Source organism: Nansenia antarctica, assembly GCF_963989245.1.
Source record: "Nansenia antarctica genome assembly, chromosome: 14".
Lineage (NCBI taxonomy): Eukaryota > Metazoa > Chordata > Actinopteri > Argentiniformes > Microstomatidae > Nansenia > Nansenia antarctica.
The window spans coordinates 13,548,603-13,571,819 of NC_137684.1; the positions used below are offsets into that span (position 1 = coordinate 13,548,603).

Below are 23,217 nucleotides of genomic sequence, written 5' to 3' on the forward strand. Positions count from 1 at the left end.
AATGCTTTGTATGCATCCTAACCTTAACCTATTTGGACCTTGCTGCTATCCGTCCCCAACCTAACCCTGACTGACCCATACCTTGACTCTCACCCTAACCACTCAACCCTAGGTGAATCATCTATCTCAATAGTATCCCACAACTTACAGGATACAGTGAAGGGAATGGTCACATGTGCCACCTGTGCTTTCTAAAGTGTAGAGAAGACATCTGAGGGCCTTACAACCTGATTATGCACACCTTATTTCTGAGATCTTTTAGGTCAATTTCAATTTGTCTCTGTTTCCCTTTGTCTTCAGCCAGAGGCTCCAGATATAGTTTTAGGAGCTCGGTCCAAAACGCCTCTTCTTCCTGTGGAACATCAGACACACAGTTATCAAACTGATCAAATAGACCTACTCTGATGTACTAGAATGGTCAAATGTTTTTTTGACAATGTATAACAATGTATAATCTTTAACCGCCACATATTTCAAAGTGCAAATATAATAATGTTATTGATCACTAACATGCACAGTATAACACATCAGAATATCATATTAGTGATCAGATAATAACAGTTTACCTTCACAAGGACGTCCTCGTTGAGAGAGAAGTCATAGGATGTGTTCTGCAGTTGTGCCACCCAGCCTGTAGACATACAGATGAGGGGTGTCAACACATTGTCAATTAAAGCTTATGAGTTAGGATGTGTCTGTGTTCCTTACTTGTTAGACAAATAGTATACTGTAAATTCTAATGTTTTATTTAGCAATCACACAGTCAGTGGATAAGAAAGTAGTATATCCAATACTCACTTTGTTCAACACATTGACAAGAATGGACTTCCTCACCCCTAGAACAAAAATACAAACCCAAATACAATATTTAGGATGACACAAACTACACATGCAAGTGATGAGGTCATCTAATACCTCAAGATGTCACTAACGTACCTGCTATTCTCCTGGAGGTTCAGAACAACGTCGGCCTCGGGTTCCTCGGTTAACGGCACTTTCTCATAACTCATCTCCGTCCCACGATTCCAGCAGGGACACTTGCAAAACTTTCTAGCCCGCTGGACGTGCTGTGTGACTGAGGCCTTGGCTGGGGGCGGAGGGGCGGGCTGCCCGCCCGTCTCGCGGGTGCCCCAGGACACGTTGTTCATGTTGACCATGGAGTAGATGGCCAGCAGGAGGTAGGCGCTGGGGATGCAGATGAAGTAGAGCAGGCCGTAGATGATCAGGCTGAACTCCTTCGGGTGCAGAGCTGCGGTGACGGTGTACATCAACACCAGGCCGATGACAAACAGGCCGCTGGGAGTATAGATGGTCTGCTCCTCTATTATGCTACCTGCAGGGACAGAACAGGTTAACATTATGATCGAGGGAGTTCCGTGACACATTGACACATTGTTTTCGTAGACTATTGATGTAGTTTTATATCATTGTATACTGAGAAATGTAAGTCTCTCTACAGTTTGGCGAAGCTAGCACTCAAGGAAGGCCCATTTCCTTCCTGTAAGGTGGCGCAGTGGCGCAGTGAATAATTCTGACTATGGACAAGGCCCATTGGTGACCCCGGGGTGCCTAATCCCCTCCCTAGTCTACCAACTCTAGTTTTGCTGATAATGAGAAGTTGTGAACGTCTGGTATTTGATCCTGGGATCTTGGTTATGTGTGTCTTATCGGTTTAAAAAATATTAAAAATAGAATTTCTTGAACAAAACAATTGGTCTAATCTTCTGTGTTGACTGAGATTAAGGACCTAGTGTAGTGTATAATTTACCTATGATGGACAAAATGACTCCCGTCATAAGAAATGCATAGATCACACTCATGAGGGCTGCTATGGTGATCTGTGTGTCCGATTTCACGTTGAAGCACAATCCCAGATATACCGCAGGGGGCACTGTCGCTATGATCAAGGCAAGGTTGGCGTCAACAGTGAAGATGAAGATGAGACTTCCTGAAAGAGAGAAGATAACCATGATTCTAAATAATAATCATCATCATAAACGTTTTCCTGCGTAGTTTGGACATAATGTTTTCACTGCCTTCCCCTCAGCATCTGGAGCTGATAAACGCTCTAAGATTCCAACAGGTAGAGCTTTTTTGTTGTTGTTATTATTCTTTTTTTTATTAATCCTTTATTTAACCAGGGTAGTCATATTGAGACAGTAGCCTCTTTTTCAAATGAGTCCTGGCCAAGAAAAGCAGCACTTAATTAAAAAGACACCACATACAGTATAAAAACATAGAATATACAACATGAAATAACAACAGAAACAGTGATCAGATGCAGCCTATAAAAGATACCCTAACCACATAGATAACCTAAGCACATTTGTATGATTCGAAGTCTCTGTAACACACAGTTTAAAGTCAGAGAGTGGAATGAACATGTTCAAAGTTTCAACTTTTTCTGAAGTATATTCCACGTTGATGGAGCATTGTAACAGAATGCGGTTTTTACCCAATTCAGATCTGACATTTGGCACATTAAAGAGAATGCTGTTGTTGTGGTGGTTAGTTACCGGCAGTCATCAAGACGACAGTAGCCGGGCCCAGGATGGAGGCAGCCATGCTGAGGATCTGGTAGAGGATGAAGGGTTTGGAGATGGAGGTGTTCCTCTGGGAGGTGAGGGTCCCTGTGCCCAGCAGGTCGATGGTGTTGGCCATGGTGGAGGGACCCCAGCGACGCCGCTGGTTGTAGAACTCCTTAAAGTCCTTGGGGGCGTTGGTGTAGGCGTCAGACGCAGCGTTGTACTCCACCCTCCAGCCCTGCTGCAGCAGCAGAGTGCACAGCCAGCGGTCCTCCCCTGGGACACAACAGAGGGGAAATCGTGACGTTAGAATTATAAGGTTCTATCTCCATTTTTGTCAAAATTTAGTTTTTTTACATAATCTGATCCATTAGGTGTTTATTAATGCCTATGTGGTGTTATTTTTTAATTTTTATAAATGTTGATATTTTTTGAGTTAGTAATTAATCAAATACAAAGGTTCCATCTCACAAAACATAATGGAATGTAAAAACTTTGACGCTCAATATCTCTGAACTACGTACCCTAAACGGAGATAGAACCTTATCATTCTAAGCTCACGTAATGTGTGATCTGGAGATCTGACTGTAGGCTACAGTACGTGCCTACCATTATTATGATGAATATGATATAACTGGATATACAATCATTGGAATGAATGTATCATCACTCTTAAAGATGTGAAGGGAAATTATTTTTTATTATTATTATTATGAATGTTGTATATTTGTCTTTGTTTTTGCTCTATGGTCGTTATTATTTGAATGCTGTAGTGACTACATTATGGGTTCATGTTCTCCTCTTACTGTTGGTTGTGTAGTGGGAGGGAACCAGTTCTGGCACTAGGGGCAGAGGGGAGGATTATTAACGTTGCAACTTCCTGTTTAGATACAAGTGTTTTGGTGATCGATTTCCTGGTCCTGTACGGAGTGTACAAGTTGTTATTTTGATTAAACAGTTATCATTACGTTGCCTACGTCTTTCCTTTTTCCTCCGGCACTACACTGGTGACCCCCGACGTGGATTTTTGTTAACGTGATTGTGTACAAAAACCAGCGAGCGAACATTGCAATCCTGCAAAATGTCCGGGCGAGGAAGACGTTCAAACCAGCGGCAGCCATCACCATCCCCTGTCAGGGTAACGCGTGGTGCGCACACTCCCACTCTCAAGCTACCAGAATTCTGGGACTCAACGCCTGCTGCATGGTTTGCTATTGTAGAGGCACATTTTAACAAAAGTGACATCGATGACGACGACGACCGGTACAACCATGCTGTGGCAATGTTGGGCAGCTCCACCGCAGCTCGAGTGGTAGGTTTTTTGTCTGCTCCCCCGACGACGAACAAATATGAGCGCCTCAAGGCCCTGCTTCTAGAGACATTTGAACTGTCCACTGCGGAGAGGGTGCGTCGCCTATTTGCCATGTCGGACTTGGGTGACGAGAGGCCTTCTGCGCGCATGGAGAGGATGCTAAACCTGCTCGGTACAGAAGACCCCATGATCCTCTTCACAGAGCTGTTCATGCGCACATTGCCAGCTCAAGTTAGGATGGCGCTGGCCAACACCGCCATCATGGAGCCCCGCGCCCTGGCCAGGGAGGCGGACCGGTTCGTCTTGGCCATGCCTCAACGGTCCCCCGACCTGCTCGCTCCCGCGGCCGCCCCGCCACCCGACCGTCGCAGGAGAGCGAAGGATGACGCCAGACCTTCTGGCCAGCAGGGTAACGCTGCGGGCCATTGTTTCTACCACGCCACTTTTGGCGCCAAGGCCAAACGGTGCCGCTCACCCTGCACCTTCGGACCGACGGGAAACGGCGGGGCCGGCACTCAGTAGTGGCCCTGAGCGCTGGCGTCACCAACAGGCTGCTCTTCATACAAGACACCGCCTCTGGTCGCAGTTTTCTTTGTGACACAGGTGCCCAGTGGAGCATCATTCCGGCAGAGAGATCGGATGTGGCGAAGGAGGAGCGTGGTCCGCAGTTGGCAGGCGCGGACGGCACACCTATCTGCTCTTATGGCACTAGGGCGGTGGACGTGTGCTTCGGAGGACAATGCTTTTCGTGGGATTTTGTCATAGCGGCTGTCACATTTCCCCTCCTTGGTGCGGATTTTCTGTGCGCCCACAACCTGTTGGTGGACGTGGGGAACAGGCGCCTGGTCAACTCACAGACTTTCGCTTCCTTCGCCTGTACGCAGGGGGAGGCGGTCTACAGCGGGTGGTCCAATACGCTCGCCGAAAGTGACCAGTACCTTCGGCTGCTCGCCGAATTCCCCGACCTTACCAAGCCCACCTTCTCCGCGCCCACGGTGAAGCACGGAGTGGAGCACCACATCGAGACCGAGGGGCCTCCCCTCCACGCCAGGGCCAGGCGCCTCAACCCGGAGAAGCTGGCCATCGCCAGGGCGGAGTTTGCGCATATGGAGCAGGTGGGCATCGTTCGGCGCTCGAGCAGCCCCTGGGCGTCTCCCCTGCACATCGTCCCTAAGTCAGACGGCGGGTGGCGCCCATGTGGGGACTACCGCCGCCTCAACGACGCGTCCAAGCCTGACCGCTACCCGGTCCCACATGTCCAGGACTTTTCAGCGAACCTGGCAGGCAAACGCTTCTTCTCCAAAGTGGACCTGGTACGGGGGTACCATCAGGTGCCGGTGCACCCCGAGGATGTCCCTAAGACGGCCGTAATCACGCCATTTGGACTCTTCGAGTTTCTGCGGATGCCGTTCGGCCTGAAGAACGCGGCGCAGACCTTCCAACGCCTCATGCACTCGGTGCTCCGGGACCTACCATTCCTCTTCGTCTACTTGGATGACATCCTCGTCGCAAGCACCACGGAGGAGGAGCACCTGTCCCACCTCCGGGCCCTTTTCACACGGCTCAGCCAACATGGGCTGATTGTCAATCCGGCGAAGTGTGAGTTCGGACGGAACACCATCGACTTTCTCGGGCACCGGGTCTCCGCAGAGGGGGTGACCCCCCTCCCCTCGAAGGTGGAAGCTGTCGCTGCTTTCCCGCGCCCCAGCACAATCAGCGAGCTCAAGGGGTTCATCGGGATGGTAACCTTCTACTATCGCTTCCTCCACCACATCGCTCACATCCTGCGGCCTCTGTACGATGCCCAGAAGGGCAAGACTCTGAAGCAGCCGGTGGACTGGACGGCGGAGCGTGTCAAAGCCTTTCAGGACACCAAGGCGGCCCTGGCCCGCGCTGCCATGTTGGCCCACCCCTCGACCTCGGCACCCACTGCTCTCACCACGGACGCCTCTGACTTTGCTGTGGGAGCGGTGTACGAACAGTGGGTTGGGGACGCCTGGCAGCCTCTTGCATTCTTCAGCCGCCAGCTGTCTCCCAGAGAGCAAAGGTACAGCACATTCGACAGGGAGCTCCTCGGGCTGTGGCTTGCTGTCAGACACTTCCGTTTTTTACTGGAGGGCCGCGAGTTTACGGCCTACGTGGACCACAAGCCACTCACGCACGCCATGTCCAAGGTGGCGGAGCCGTGGTCCGACCGCCAACAGCGCCAGCTCGCCTACATATCCGAGTTCACCACAGACATCCAGCACGTTGCTGGGAAGTCCAACCAGGTCGCGGATTGTCTCTCCAGGGCGGTGGTTGGTGCGGTCCAACTGGGTTTGGACTACGCGCGCATGGCTGCAGACCAGGCCGCCGACCCCGCCGTCCAGGCTCTCAAGTTGTCGGACACAGGACTGCGCCTAGAAGAGGTGGTTTTCGGTGACGCAGGGGCCACGCTCCTGTGCGACGTCTCCATGGGTCAGCCACGACCGGTGGTCCCCGCCAACTGGAGGCGCCCCGCCTTCGAGGCGATACACGGCTTGTCTCACCCTGGTAGGAAACCGTCCTCGCGGCTGGTGTCAGAGAAATTCGTCTGGCATGGGCTCAAGAGGGATGTGAGGGCCTGGGTAGACACGTGCATCGCCTGCCAGCGCGCCAAGGTGCATCGACACGTCAAGGCCCCCCTGGAGCAGTTCTCTGTGCCTGAGCGGAGGTTCGATCATGTAAACGTGGACCTGGTAGGGCCGCTGCCCCCCTCGCACGGATACACCTATCTCTTTACCATGGTGGACAGGACGACTCGCTGGCCGGAGGCAGTTCCGCTCTCCTCAACGACAGCCCCCGACCTGGCCCGGGCGTTCATCGCGGTGTGGGTCTCCCGCTACGGCACCCCTGCTGATCTCTCCTCTGACCGTGGCTCACAGTTTACTTCAGAGCTGTGGGCAGCGGTGGCGGAGAATCTGGGGGTCAAGCTCCACCGCACAACCGCCTATCACCCGCAGGCGAACGGGCTCTGTGAGCGTTTCCATCGATCCATGAAGGCCGCCCTTCGAGCCAGCCTCACGGACAGCGACTGGCTTGACAAGCTGCCGTGGGTCATGCTGGGGCTCAGGACAGCGCCTAAGGAGGACCTCCAGTCGTCGTCCGCTGAGCTGGTGTTTGGACAGCCGCTGCGGGTCCCCGGTGACTTCATTCCCAAGTCAACGGAGCCCTGGTCCGCCGCCGCTCAGCGCGCCTCCCTGCTGGACAGCGCCAGGACCTTCGTCCCGGTCCCGACTACGCAGCATGGTGTCCCTACTTCGAGGGTGCCCCCGGAGCTGCACTCGGCGAGGTTCGTTTTCATTCGTCATGATGGCCACAGGACTCCACTACGTCCTCCTTATGACGGGCCTTTCCGTGTCATCGAGGCCGGAGCCAAGAACTTCATGGTTGACATGGGGGGTAGGCCTGAGTGTGTGTCCGTTGATCGCCTCAAACCGGCCCACTTGGACCTTGAACTGCCCCTGGACTTGGCCCTGCCACCGCGCAGAGGCCGGCCTCCAGTCCTGCCTCCCCTGCAGCGCCCTGGCCATTCCCCCCTCCGACCCCGACAACCCCCCGCGGCTCGCGAGCCCCCGGTCGTCACTGCCCCCCGTCCTTCCCTGCAGGAGGACGTGATGGGCGATGTCACACCTCCTCCCGCACCTCCTGACTTTACCTACGATCGTAGGGGCCGGGCCATACGCCCTCCTCGCCGTGAGGATTTCCAATATTGAGGTGAACACTGGGGGGGCTGGTGTAGTGACTACATTATGGGTTCATGTTCTCCTCTTACTGTTGGTTGTGTAGTGGGAGGGAACCAGTTCTGGCACTAGGGGCAGAGGGGAGGATTATTAACGTTGCAACTTCCTGTTTAGATACAAGTGTTTTGGTGATCGATTTCCTGGTCCTGTACGGAGTGTACAAGTTGTTATTTTGATTAAACAGTTATCATTACGTTGCCTACGTCTTTCCTTTTTCCTCCGGCACTACAATGCACCTTTATATTGTACAAATACAAAGTGAATTAAAGATGAATATGTATTATTATTATTATTATTATTATTATTATTATTATTATTATGGTTATTATGGTTATTATTATGGAGCTTGGTGGCGTAACACACTAAGCGTCGACCATGTAACCGCAGGGTTCCCGGTTCGATTACGGTCGTGGATATGTCCCTTCTCTCTCTCTCACCCATCCTTCCTGTCTCTATCGCAATAAAAACAAAAATATGAGTGGGACTGCCCCACTCAGAAAAAACGAACTTAATTTGTTTTTCATTATTATTATTAGCATCGGCTTGCCCTGCAGTGCACAATGAGAGCATATTAAGGACATACATGACCAACTCTTCTAGCTAAAAGTTGATGAGACTTCTTCAGTTCTTTTGTTTGTGAAAAATATGATTGTTCTGAAAACCCCTGTCTGTCTGTATAGGCAGCTTACACTCAGCTCTGATGCACGCACACCCCCCACCAGAGATAACTACTCAATTCCAAAAAGTAAAACAAATTCAAAACAACGTGCCATGCTGTATAGAGCTATGGTTGAACGGAACTCCCTACCCCGTCATATCTGTAAAACCCAGAATAAATTCAGTAAAAAAACAAGCGAGGGAACACATCATATGCATTAGATCCTAGCAGAGTATTTTAATTATATTTCTATTATTTATTATTTTGTGTGTGGATGGTTCTTCTTTGTGTTTTGTGATGCTCACTAAATGCTAACGAATGCAAACTAAAGGCTGTGAAGATTGCTGACTTTTTAGTTTTTTTGTTTTTTTTTGTTACGTTGTTATGAAGGTTGATGTTTTCCTCCTTTGTTATATGTTTTGTGATGATTTCATGTATATGTTTTGTGTGGACCCCAGGAAGAGAATCTGAAGAGTATCTGACGCTTTGCATTCTAATAAATCAAATCAAATCAAATGATTATATTATTATATTATATTATAGCAATATTAGTTCACAGGTTATTAAGTTCACAGGTTACTCATGATAATGTTGAGGAATAAATTCTACCTTGATCATACTGGATGTAATGGCCAGCCTCAGTGGCCTTGGTGGTGTATTTCTTCATGACGTTGTCGTCCATGAGAGCTGCACCCCTGAAGAGACTGAAGCAGCCGGGGCTACAGAGCACACAGCCAAACACATGCTCCGCCGTCTTCTGCAACCAGTGGCCCACAGCATACTCAAACTTCTGATACCACACCATAGGACCTAGGGGGATAGCACAGCATAGTGACACTTCTGATACCACACCATAGGACCTGAGTACATTTAGTTTCTTAGAGGCCAGTATTATTATAACAGTGTTAGCTTGGAGAATCAGGTGAGGTGTTCAGTTGTGACTGTCTGGTAAAGGAGAAGCGTAAGATGCAGAGGCATGAGATTCAACAGATGAATATAACTTTTTAAGGTGTGATTCTTTCATTCATGAGTCATTTTTATATATGAATCTCCTTTCAAACCAACAAGAATCACAGCATACAAGTTCTATATATATTCTATATGGAATCAATTGACCATGAGAGGAAGGGGGTTGTGGACTCATTTACCTCTGGTACAGGGTTGTGGCACGAGGCGAAGCCGAGTAGGAAAACCCTGTACAGTGGTAAATGAGTCCACAACCCCCGCCCTCCAATGGTACATTGCTTTTCTACAACAGCCACCACATAATATAAAAAATAAATACACAGTTGTAACATTAAATTCATGTATTTACAATCATTAATCGTTTCAGAATACATATATCCTTCCTCCACAGAATAATAGTCCCATAAACAAGATCAACCATTGCATTGTAGGTCAGCACAGGTGTTCTTAATCAGATTGATAGGGAGGCGCATTGATACTGGAAATGCGGTCTGAACTGTGGGTTGTTGAGATATTTACCACTGTTGCTAGCCAATCAGAATCCAGTATCCAAACATGCTGTTGTAGAAATATATATATGTTACGGTACATGTGGGAATACGGTACATGTGGGAAAAATAGGGTTAGGATTAGGTGCTACGTCGACTTGGTACATGCTGGCATGTCTAACCCCAACCCTAACCCTAATCCTAACCCTAACCCTAACCTTAACCCTAACCCTAACCGTAGCACCCTAGCACCTAACCCTAACCCTAGTTTTCCCACATGTACCGTAACAAACATACAGTATATACACCTACCTGTGCCTGTAGGGTGAATCCTGCCGCATGCGGCCCCTACTTGTGGGTAGAGTTTCAGTCGATCTATCAGGAGCATAACAGCAGAGGGCAGAAAGTCTGTGTCCCCATCCAGCGCTAGGAGATAGGTGTTGTCCTTCTCTTTCTAGAAGAATACAGAAATTCATCCATTCGATAATGATGCACAACTAGATAACGAGACTAGAATGAAAGACAAGTGAATCTGATAAATTTGAGAAGAGATGGTTGTGTGTGTGTGTGTGTGTGTGTGTGTGTGTGTGTGTGTGTGTGTGTGTGTGTGTGTGTGTGTGTTTTGTACGTGCATGCATGTGTGTATGCTTTTATTTGTCTTTACCTTCAGCTTTGCACTCAGGTCTCTCTTATCTTCACCTTCCTCAAACTTCTTGAAATACTTCCTATTGAGTCGCCAGCCGAGGATATAGTACAAGTACATAATCTGCAAAAAACACCGAAAATTATTATTATTATTATTATTATTATTATTATTATTATTATTATTATTATTATTACTAACATGATACTTTGGGACTCTACTACATCACATTAGATTGATTCATAGTCTTGATCTTAGGAATAACTTACAATAGGACAATAAATGAAATATGAAATGTGACTAAAGTAAAGGTGTAGAATATGTTCTCACCTGAGACCATCTCTTCTTGTGGCGGATCAGCAGCTTGTCCTTGAAGTGGACCATCATGATGTTCCCGAAGGGGAGGTTGTACTGCAGACGGCCTCCGTACGGGGTGCGGATGATCCTCTGGCTTGGGAGGGCAGACCTGACGTTGAAGAGGCCCGGCTCCTCAAAGAAAATACTGGTGATCAAAGAAAAAGAACATTTGAAGTGGATGTAGTGCTGATGATATCTGGCCATATCTTGCTTTCGTGGATTTAGAGAATATTGTAACTCTATTCTAATATATAGGTATTTACTGTAAAATATTGCTTACGAGTAAACCTCACGGATGACTTCTGACAGGGTCACTGCATATTCGTTGACATGCCGTTCTTTACTCCCTTTAACGTCTTTAAAGGCGTCATCAAAGTAAATATGGGCCTCAAAGCTGACATCTTTGATTGGGTGATTCCTTGGCCTGTATTTGTCCAGGCTGGGAAAGAAAAATATATTTGTTAAACTATTCATATGATTTTAACATTATTATTATCGTTTGATGTACTCAGTACTTTGACAATTTTATCACTATGAATTGAGTATAATAATAACAATAATAATATATAATATTATTATTATTATTATTATTAATGTAGTAATTCATAATATTATACATTACCTGAACATTGAGATGACTATTTTCATCATTTCATCATAGCTCTCATGCCACATTGTTGCACATAAGTATACTGTAACGGGGTCTGTTTGCTGCCTGGTGGAGGGGGATATATCAGAATTATTGATTTAGAAAAAATATTTTGATAACCTCATCCCCCCATCATCCTCTCTCTCTCTCTCTCTCTCTCTCTCTCTCTCTCTCTCTCTCTCTCTCTCTCTCTCTCTCTCTCTCACACACACACACACACACACACAAAACACTCCACTCGACAAACACCTCACTCCTCACAAAACATCAATCTTACCTCTTCTGTTTGATGTTCTTCTGTAGGTGAAATCGTGTATTGAGCAACATCGACTGTTCCAGGAACGCCCCCTCATAAAGCCTCCGAACAAACAGGTCTTGTGTCCTCTCAATGCGCTGGGTCTTGAGAAACCAGATGTACACAGTCGATAGCATCAAACCCAACCACCAGCAGACAGCAGCTCCCGCCATAAGGCCCAACTCCTTTGGCTCTGTTATGTCCCGGACACAGATAGTGCGAGTGATGTCTAGAACCAGCTCGTCATACCATTCAACATCGCGGCCGAGGTCCACTCCAAGAGTGATGTTGTTACAGAAGTTTGAGATGCTATAGGGAGAATCCGTGAGGCCAATGGTGTTGTGGACATAGACAACGACAGGAACCAGGAATGCCGCTAGAACACCGACGGAGGCCAGGTACAATGGCAGAACGAAGCTTTGCCGGTGTACGTGCATCTTACAGGCCACCACCACGAACCAGTGGCACAGAGCCGAGGACACTATCTGGATGGCCACTAAGACCCCAATGATTATGCTCACATTGCCCGGAACTGATGTCACTGAAGACCAGTCCTGGCCTGAGAGAGGGACGTATGCTCCTACCACGGCCGCGGTGACGGAGATCCTGACCAGGCTGGAGAGAGCGTACACCATGATCCTGGACTTCCCTATGTCCTCAGAGATGCTGTTCAGGAAGGGGTTCTCAAAGAGGGCGCTGTAGTTCTCCCACCAGTTCAAGGAGACCAATAGGGTCCCAGTAATGGCCAGACCGACCGGGACGGCCATGTCGCTGTTTTCTAACAGATAACTCAGGGTGAAGAGCACGTACCCCACCAGTGTGAGGGTGAAGGAGATGAACGAGGGTATTATGAATCTCTTCTTCTCCTTAGCGAAACACTGGGCGCTCACTTGGAGCACCGAGGACAGGATGCTGACACTGTTAAGCAGCATCACGTTGGTCACAATGTCGAAGAACGGCATGGCGACGATAGTGAGAACTGCTGTCCCCAATGCCACCAGGAACTCGACACATAGCACCTGGAAAACAAGAGCCAGAACTAATCAATGCCCTGTTGGCATTACGCAAGTCAAGTCAAGTCAAGTCAAGTCAGCTTTATTTGTATAGCACGTCTACATTATGATTCACATTATGATTCAGTTGTTCTGTTTCAATGAAGAGAAACATGCCCATCCCTCCACTTCAGTGAAGCAGGAAGCAGAGCTCAAGGTATTTGATTCCAAGAAAAATTCCTGTGAATTTACCCACAGCACCGTCCTCCTTGTTGGTTTCTTGGAGCCTTTGAAGACACCTTTCCACAGGCTTTTGATGAGGAGCAGTACACTTGGTCCAATGATTGCACCGCTGATACTCAGTAGGGCGCATGGCTTCTGGCCAGCCGGGACTGTCTCAGTTGCGTTACTTGATAGTGTTATCAAGAGCAAAAAGGATGACTGAAATTTCAGAATAACAGAAACAAATTAAACCTGTAGCCTACATGTTTTGCATGTTATAATAATAATAATAATAATAATACATTTTATTCATGGGCGCCTTTCAAGGCTCTCAAGGACACCTTACAAGACAGTTTAAAACCACATATCAAAACATTAAAATCAACAAAGCAAAATGAGATAAAAACAGAAAAATCAGATATAACAACAAACAAAATACAGGAGATCAAACCAAGTAAGCCATTGTGAAAAGGTGTGTTTTAAGACCGGATTTGAAAGTGGTGAGAGTGTCAATATTGCGTATGTTAGGTGGCAGAGAGTTCCAGAATGTTAGGTGGCAGAGAGTTCCAGAGGCGGGGAGCAGAACGGCTGAAGGCTCTAGATCCCATAGTAGTCAGGCGGGCAGAAGGGATGACAAGTTGGTTGGCAGAGGAGGATCTGAGACTACGGGAGGGAGTGTGAGTAAGAAGGAGTTCAGAGAGGTATGAGGGTGCTAGGTTATGGAGCCTTAAAGGTGAGAAGGAGAATCTTAAAGTGAATACGGAATTTGATGGGGAGCCAATGAAGTTGTTGGAGAATTGGAGTGATATGGTGAATGGAGGGAGTTCTAGTAATGATGCGTGCAATATGTACTCTATGTATGTTAAGTATGTTGTTCATTATTACATAAACATTTGAATAGATATTGTTTTGAATTAACAAATTCAGTGACACAGTCTCCTAATTGCCCAATAGTTGCCAAATAGTGCCCAGTAGTTAGGGTTACAAAAATGATATGGTATGGCAAAAACAAATACAATATAATTACAGAATTATAGAATTATTACCAAAAAATGATATACGGTATTAGTTACTCTAGGATTCAATGTTACTCGTAACAGAATGTGGTCATTCAAGTCCTGTAATCAATGAATTATTAATTAATTAATACATATTGTTTAAAAAATAACTTTAATTAAGCCTAATATTAGGTTAATATAATATGACTCTAAAGCAAAGTATTACCACACATTCTAACAGTAAGGAAATCTTACCGTACTAAATATTAATCTTACCTTACTAAGTATGGCAAAAACAAACACAAGCAGGGCAACACTGGTGCAGGATAGCCATCTCAGAAACCTTGAACTCTTCCCTTGTGTCTCTTTGCTCTGTATGATAGGGACCTCTCTGAATGTGTCCCAGGATTTCCTACAGCAAAAAAAAGAGGAAAAAGCATAAGAAACAAGCTTATTTTGCTGATAGATTATACTTATTTAATGTAATGTGTACCGCACATTTTAAATCTTTTATCTAGTATTTTTGTATATATAGTTATTTTTGAATCTTGTCGTATCATATTGTTATTTATTGTTTTTGTTTGCTATGCACCGTGGATGAGAGGGAAACACAATTTCAGCCCTCTGTATGTCTGTGTACATATATTGGATTGACAATAAAGCTGACTTTGACTTTGACTTTGACTTTTTACTCTGACTTGTAGGTCAGAAAAAGTTTAAAGACTGATTTCCTTAGTTTAAAGACTAGCTCTGTGTATTTAAACATATAATCATGTGTTATCCTCTAGCTCTGTGTACTTAAACATATAATCGTAATAATATAATAGTACATTTAATGAATCCCCAAGGTTACATTACTTTAATTTAGCAGAATAAAAAATTAAATGATTTAATGCAAAAAATTATTGAGTTACCTGTAAGTATGATCTCTCTCTTCGTTATCCATCACTTGTCTTGTGTATGTCCATGCACTGCAGAATCAGTGCAGGTTTTATATGAGCTCTATGAGGAAACGTACGGGGGGGGGGGAACTGGAAGCTGGTCAGACCTGTATCTTAAATGGTTCATAATGCACAATCTTCTCATACCTCATTATTGATGGAGAAATTCTGTCACGTTTCATTAGAATTTTTAACCCCTCCTATGATGATGATTTGTTTTTCCAGATGACAGTTGTGAAAACTATCTGTTAAATTGATCTTTCAATTTCTAAATTATTAAATTCTTACAGTGGTTTTCAACCCTCCCCTCGGGGACCACCAGCCGCTCCACATATTTGATCTGTTCCACCACCAGCTCACCTGATTCAACTAATCAAGTACAAACCATAATTGCTTTGCTACTTGATCAGTTAAATCAGGTGTGCTGGTGGTGGAACAGATCAAATATGTGGAACGGCTGGTGGTCCCCGAGGAGAGGGTTGAAAACCACTAGTCTAAGCTGAACCATAACTGTAAAATATTTTGGTTATACAAATAACATGTGCCAATGATACATTGATACATTGGCTTAAATCTAGGGGGGATAAAAATCAAAACAGACCCCCCCCCCAAATAATAATATCCTCATGTTGAATTAAAAATATGAACTGTTATAAAACATGATAAAGTGGTTGGTCAGTATTAGTGTTTTCTCTAAGCTGGCATTATCTGATTAAATGGTGATTTGATGTCCTGTCTCCAATCAAACCAGGGGGGGGGGATTCCATCAACATTGCTAAAGGAAAATCCAGGCTTATTTTTGATAGGTTGCCAAACGTATCTGTCTTTGATCTGTCTTTGATCTGTCTTTATTGTCTTAATCTGATCCAGTAACGTAACTTTCCTTTAGCAGCATTTCCTTGACTTATTTCCTTGTTCCTGAGGCGTTCCTGAGTACAGCACTTGGGTACAGAATGAAGGAATGAAGGTCCTGCTATTTTTTTTCTCCTATGTATCCACCCACACACCCATCAACCAAACACCTTTTGCCAATAGAAAAATATAATAATATTATATACATATAACAATAAAATAATATTAATGAAAAATACTACTACTAATATAAAAGTATATATACTGTATATATGCATATAAATGACGACAATTATTATTTCAATAAGACCTTTTTGTTTATTGATTCCTTTAAGACTGAATCTACAAGAACTGAATAAACAATCAGTCTGTCTGGGAACACAGTGATAGAGGGAAGCAATTGACCATGAGAGGAAGGGGGTTGTGGGCTCATTTACCACTGGTACACATCCAGGCTTGTTTTTGATAGGTTGCCAAACGTGTCTGTCTCAAACGTATCTAGTTAAAAACGTAACTTTCCTTTAGCAGTGTTGATGGAATACCCCCCAGGTTTCCTTGACTTATTTCCTGGTTCATGGTGCACATCTACCTGGTTCATGATGCTTCCCTCTATCACTGTGTTCACTGTGTACAGTGGTACCCCCGCCCTCTATCACTGTGTTCACTGTCACGGCCAGGCTCATGACCATGACAAAAACGGGAGACACACACGCGATCTTAAAGTAAATGATAAGAAATGTTTTATTATAACTAATAGAGGCTAAATACAATAATAAGATGAGGTGTGGTAGTCAGTAAATCAGTGGTGTAATGTGAGTGTAGTGGAAAGTGGTGAGGTGAGTGTTGCATGGTGTGAAACAAGGAACAAACAAATAAGACAAATAATGGTGCCTAGAAGGGGGCCTCCATACTGAGGCCTGCATGGGTCTTTTATATGTCCCGGATCCTGGAACCAGGTGGGGCACAATCAGCTGTCCACCAGCTGACCTGCATTCTACTGATTAGTAACCCTGTCCAGCAGGAGGCCTCTCTGCAGACAGGGAAACAGATATTAGTACAGGCCAGGACAATATATGGGGCCAGGGCCGTCACACCCCCTCCCATAGAAACAGGGTCCCAAAGGGAACACTGCACAACAGGGAAACACCCCACAGTAAAATAATATATAATCACCTGTATTCAGGACCAACCACCATTACTCCAACCTCGGCAACAGGTACCAATGAAGCCATAATTAAGAGGAGCAGGAACAGTAGAAGGGTAAAAACAGGAAATTAGTTAACACAAAAACAATTTTAACAAGGGGCCCTGGACAATGCATCTGCCACTACATTGTCCTTCCCTTTTATGTGACGTAAAAATGGATGGATAATCCTTAACAAGATGCAGCAGTTGGGTACATTCAACCTCTGTTAAATGCCCCAACGAGCTCCCAAGATCACGAAGGGACTCTGAATTTTTCAATCTTCCAGTCAACAACTCCTGGTCGGGACTGGATAGGCCATCCTCCTCAGGCTCTGCCACCACCTGAGGGGAATCCCCTACTGTACTGGCTACACACGCCGGAAGAACAGGAACTGACGCCTGCTCCACAGAATCAGACACACGGTCATAATACGGTTTCAATAAATTAATGTGGCAGAGCTGATTAGGCTTCCTACGCAAAGGTGTAGCAATCAGGTAATTAAGATCAGACACTTGCTTTACTACAGTATGTGGACCAGTAAATTTAGCACAAAAGGGGGAATCAACCATGGGCAAGAGTGCCAGAACCTGATCACCCGGGCTAAACTTCCGTGGCTCAGTTCGGCGGTCATAAAGGCGTTTCATTTTCTTTTGTGCACTAGCTAGTTTTTCTTTTGCCAGCTCACCGGCTTCATAAAGCCTATGCTTAAAGCCGAGTACGTAACTAAGCAAGTTTTTTGGTGGTTCGGACTCTTTCCAATCATCTTGGATAACGGCCAAGGGGCCACGTACTGTGTGTCCGAACACCAGATCATTGGGACTAAAACCCGTACTTTCCTGGCTCACCTCCCTGGCGGCTAACATCATCCAAGGAAGCCCCTCCTCCCAATCTCCGTCCAGCTCAGTACAGTAGGCGCGCAACAAAGATTTCAAAGTTGCATGGAATCGCTCCAATGCGCCCTGGCTCTGCGCGTGATAGGCTGACGCCCTGTTGTGCTTAACGCGCAGCTGTTTCAGGACCTGAGCGAACAGATGGGAAGAGAAATTAGAACCCTGGTCAGACTGGATGATTTTTGGTATGCCAAAGATTGAAATGAACTGAGTCAAGGCACGGACTACAGACTTGGTGGTGATATTGCGTAAGGGATAAGCTGCAGGATACCTGGTAGCCTGGCACATAACTGTCAGCAAATACTTAGCCCCAGTACGAGACGGAGGGAGGGGACCTACACAATCAATAATGAGATGGTCAAACGGTTGACTGGTTGCCTGAATCGGACTCAATGGAGCCGGTGTAATGCTCTGATTCGGCTTTCCTGTCAACTGACATGTATGACATGTTTTTACATAGGCTGCCACATCCCTCTTAAGGCGAGGCCAAACGAAGTAACGGAGGATGCGATCATAGGTCTTAGAAACTCCTAGGTGTCCACCCTCATCATGTGACACCTGCAGAACCAAGCTGCGATACTTGGAGGGCACAACAATTTGGTAAATGGGGTCTCCCACAAACTCAACGCCATGGGGAACCCACTTCCTCACCAATACCTCATTGTGAATGAAATAGGCATGGGCGCTGTTCCTCACCCCCCCAGCAGGGAGAGCTCCCTCAAACAGCTCTTTCAGACTTGGATCTGCCCGCTGCTCTCTCACCAGTTCACTGTGAGGGACAGACAGGGGAAAATCAGACAGTGATATCACATGCTCCACATCATTCACCATTTTGTCAGGGTCAGGCGTGGCACGGCTCATGGCACGAGTTACGGCACACGCAGTGAACACCTCAGGAAACTCCCGTTCACTTTCATCAGGCTTGCTTTTAAAAACTGGCACAGACGTAACCACCACAGGTGGCGCCACATCTGCCCACACTCGTGCACCAACCAAGCCATTACCCATGATCATGGTCACCCCCTCACAGGGCAACGCTGGGCGCACACCCACAGTCATCTCACCCTGAAACAAATCAGATGAAAGAATTATTCTGTGCAGAGGAACATGCAATACAGCCAAACCCATACCACGAATGGGAATGGAGTCACCTGTGTCAGAGGCATCAGAAAATGGCAAAGCAGAAGCTAAAATAAACGAATCAAATGCCCCAGTATCCCGTAAAATGTTTACTGGGACCTTCTCATCCCCACCGACGAGGGACACCAAACCATCTGTAAGGAATGGCAAGTAAGATTCAAGGTCAGGGGATTGTGGAGACTCACCATGTGTAGAGCGCACCTGGGACAGCGAATCACAGGCTTGGGCAGCAGACTTAACCCGCTGCACCACCGGCGCCGCGCAACCAGCCCCTTTAGCCCCATCCCCATGAGACACTGGAGCCCAAGGCTTACCTCTAGACTTTAAAGCATAGCATTCAGATTTAACATGCCCCTTTTTATGGCAGTGACTGCACACTTTCTCATAACTCCTTGAACTATTCTGATTCTCATAACTCCTTGAACTATTCTGATTCTCATAACTCCTTGAACTATTCTGACCTCTACGACCAAAATCAGTTGCAACTGACTGACCAGCAGGTGGCATATCAAAACCAAAGGTACTCCTCTGAAACCCAGGCTCTGGCACATAAGCGCGAGACTCACCAAACGTGCGCGGCTCTCCAAACCTACCCCTGCTATGAATCAATGTAAAATCATCTGCCAACGCAGCAGCTTCAGCAGGAGTAGTCACCTGCTTTTCACTAATATAGGTGGCTATATTCTGGGGAATAGCATTTTTAAATTGCTCCAGTACAATCAGATCACACAAATCATCAAAATCATCTACATCAGACGCCTTGCACCAGCGATTGAAATGCAAAACTAATTCTCTTGTAAACTCAAGATGTGTCTGACTCTTGTTTCTCCTCCAATTCCTAAATTTCTGTCTGTAGGCCTCCGGAACCTGTTCATAAGATTTAAGCACTGCAGACTTCACTTTCTCATAAATCAGAGAATCCTCACGGCTCAGGGACGAATATGCCAACTGTGCTCGACCTGTAAAAACACATTGTAACATGAGGGTGCGTTCAGCATCTGGCCAACCACGAGTGTCAGCGAGGCGCTCAAACAACGAAAAAAACGAGTCAGGATCCCTTTCATTAAATTTAGGTAAAAGTTTCAAGTTTCCTGCTGTATCAAATGAGCCTCTATTTGCTCCCCTGGAAGCAAAAGAACCCCCACTACTTAAGACTTCACTACTGATTTTACCGTCTTCAATCAAATTCAACCTATGTCTCTCTAACTCCAATCTAGCCGTTTCAGTTTGCATTTGGACTTCACATTTCATTTTCTCAAGTGCAAATTCCTGGTCTAATCTCAGTTTGAGCAATTCTTTTTCCTGGTCAAATGTAAAAGGGTGCTTAGCAACAGGCGAAGATGAACCCTTGACAGGCTGTGGCAAAATTGCCATCTCGACCAGTTTCGACTCTAAACATGCCCTAAGCTCATGTTTCTTTTGTTCTACCACCGCTACATCATAATGTTTTGCAACCAATAACAATTGAGCTTTAGTAAAACGGTACAATAAGTCATAGGATGGAGCTGCTATAAACCCCTCTACTCCAGACATTTTTATTTTATTAAATCACAATATTAAGTACAGGACAATGTAGGCCTATGGACCCAAGATGACGTATACACTGACAACTCAGCGCGCATCAGAGGAAATTGACAACCTCGCAACGGAGCATGCCCCTATCTGACTGCCTACCCCAGGACCTGACTGAGTAAGCTCAACCCTAGTCTTCATGCGTAGCGGGAGGATCTTTAAACACTAACTCGTCAGCCCGGTTAGACCCCCAGCAAGCTGGTCGCCCACCTGACAGCTAAGAATGTGTCCCCGAGACAATTGCTCTAGCCGCCGTACCGCAACACTACAGAAAAACGCTCAGCCAGACTCAAAGGAGAGAGACCGTAAGCCTACCAGGGCAGCCCCGTAGCCTACATGTGCGCAACTGACAGCCAATTGTATACACCCTCTTGCCCCAATAGAAAAAACCCTATCTAAGCACCATTACAAACAAAACGATCGCGCAGATCAATTAACAATAGGCTATTATATACAAAAATGCGATAAGTGTGTCTCCAAAATGCTTAATATGCCACTCAAGGCTTTCAAAAAAAACACCCGCAGGCGATAATTTTGAACTGGTGGGGAATCGACTACGACACCAGTTTGCAGTTCATTCACCAAAATCTCTGCCTAGGCTACTAACAGAGACACGCGCTTATTAACTTTAACAAGGCACCCCCTGCCAATCAAGGCAACAAGCCATGGGAGTCGCACCACAAGTAATGATGAACCACAATGTTTTAACTATCAATTAAGCAAAAAAAGTACCGGGTAGAATTCAATAGAAAAAAAAGCAATATTTACTTACCAAAAGGTGATCAAAAATAATGCTAGAAAAACGAAAACGGACGAGCCCCCAATTTGTCACGGCCAGGCTCATGACCATGACAAAAGACGGGAGACACACACACGATCTTTAAAGTAATGAAAATAAATGTTTTATTATAAACTAAATGAGGCTAAATACAATAATAAGATGAGGTGTGGTAGTCAGTAAATCAGTGGTGTAATGTGAGTGTAGTGGAAAGTGGTGAGGTGTGTGTTGCATGGTGTGAAACAAGGAACAAACAAATAAGACAAATAATGGTGCCTAGAAGGGGGCCTCCATACTGAGGCCTGCATGGGTCTTTTATATGTCCCGGATCCTGGAACCAGGTGGGGCACGATCAGCTGGTGGACAGCTGGTGGATCAGCTGCCCGCTGCTCTCTCACCAGTTCACTGTGAGGGACAGACAGGGGAAAATCAGACAGTGATATCACATGCTCCACATCATCCACCATTTTGTCAGGGTCAGGCGTGGCACGGCTCATGGCACGAGTTACGGCACACGCAGTGAACACCTCAGGAAACTCCCGTTCACTTTCATCAGGCTTGCTTTTAAATACTGGCACAGACGTAACCACCACAGGTGGCGCCACATCTGCCCACACTCGTGCACCAACCAAGCCATTACCCATGATCATGGTCACCCCCTCACAGGGCAACGCTGGGCGCACACCCACAGTCATCTCACCCTGAAACAAATCAGATGAAAGAATTATTCTGTGCAGAGGAACATGCAATACAGCCAAACCCATACCACGAATGGGAATGGAGTCACCTGTGTCAGAGGCATCAGAAAATGGCAAAGCAGAAGCTAAAATAAACGAATCAAATGCCCCAGTATCCCGTAAAATGTTTACTGGGACCTTCTCATCCCCACCGACGAGGGACACCAAACCATCTGTAAGGAATGGCAAGTAAGATTCAAGGTCAGAGGATTGTGGAGACTCAACATGTGTAGAGCGCACCTGGGACAGCGAATCACAGGCTTGGGCAGCAGACTTAACCCGCTGCACCACCGGCGCCGCGCAACCAGCCCCTTTAGCCCCATCCCCATGAGACACTGGAGCCCAAGGCTTACCTCTAGACTTTAAAGCATAGCATTCAGATTTAACATGCCCCTTTTTATGGCAGTGACTGCACACTTTCTCATAACTCCTTGAACTATTCTGATTCTCATAACTCCTTGAACTATTCTGATTCTCATAACTCCTTGAACTATTCTGACCTCTACGACCAAAATCAGTTGCAACTGACTGACCAGCAGGTGGCATATCAAAACCAAAGGTACTCCTCTGAAACCCAGGCTCTGGCACATAAGCGCGAGACTCACCAAACGTGCGCGGCTCTCCAAACCTACCCCTGCTATGAATCAATGTAAAATCATCTGCCAACGCAGCAGCTTCAGCAGGAGTAGTCACCTGCTTTTCACTAATATAGGTGGCTATATTCTGGGGAATAGCATTTTTAAATTGCTCCAGTACAATCAGATCACACAAATCATCAAAATCATCTACATCAGACGCCTTGCACCAGCGATTGAAATGCAAAACTAATTCTCTTGTAAACTCAAGATGTGTCTGACTCTTGTTTACCTGATTGCTACACCTTTGCGTAGGAAGCCTAATCAGCTCTGCCACATTAATTTATTGAAACCGTATTATGACCGTGTGTCTGATTCTGTGGAGCAGGCGTCAGTTCCTGTTCGTCCGGCGTGTGTAGCCAGTACAGTAGGGGATTCCCCTCAGGTGGTGGCAGAGCCTGAGGAGGATGGCCTATCCAGTCCCGGCCAGGAGTTGTTGACTGGAAGATTGAAAAATTCAGAGTCCCTTCGTGATCTTGGGAGCTCGTTGGGGCATTTAACAGAGGTTGAACGTACCCAACTGCTGCATCTTGTTAAGGATTATCCATCCATTTTTGGTGACACTCCCACGCAGACTCCCTTAATCGAACACGATATAGATGTAGGGGATGCTTCACCTA

General features: G+C 46.2%; 1 protein-coding gene across 1 annotated transcript; it reads right to left on the bottom strand.

The window, feature by feature from the left end:
- Window positions 1-220: 220 nt before the first annotated feature.
- Window positions 221-21,920, bottom strand: LOC308169862 (chitin synthase chs-1-like; the record flags this gene model as incomplete). Its single annotated transcript, XM_080544596.1, has 13 exons — window positions 221-352; window positions 567-631; window positions 929-1,333; window positions 1,769-1,948; window positions 2,517-2,801; window positions 8,866-9,066; window positions 10,023-10,164; window positions 10,375-10,476; window positions 10,684-10,855; window positions 10,991-11,149; window positions 11,333-11,425; window positions 11,637-12,673; window positions 21,672-21,920. 13 exons carry the CDS (start codon window positions 21,918-21,920, stop codon window positions 221-223), a joined length of 3,222 nt encoding a protein of 1,073 aa, XP_080400722.1.
- Window positions 21,921-23,217: the final 1,297 nt, after the last annotated feature.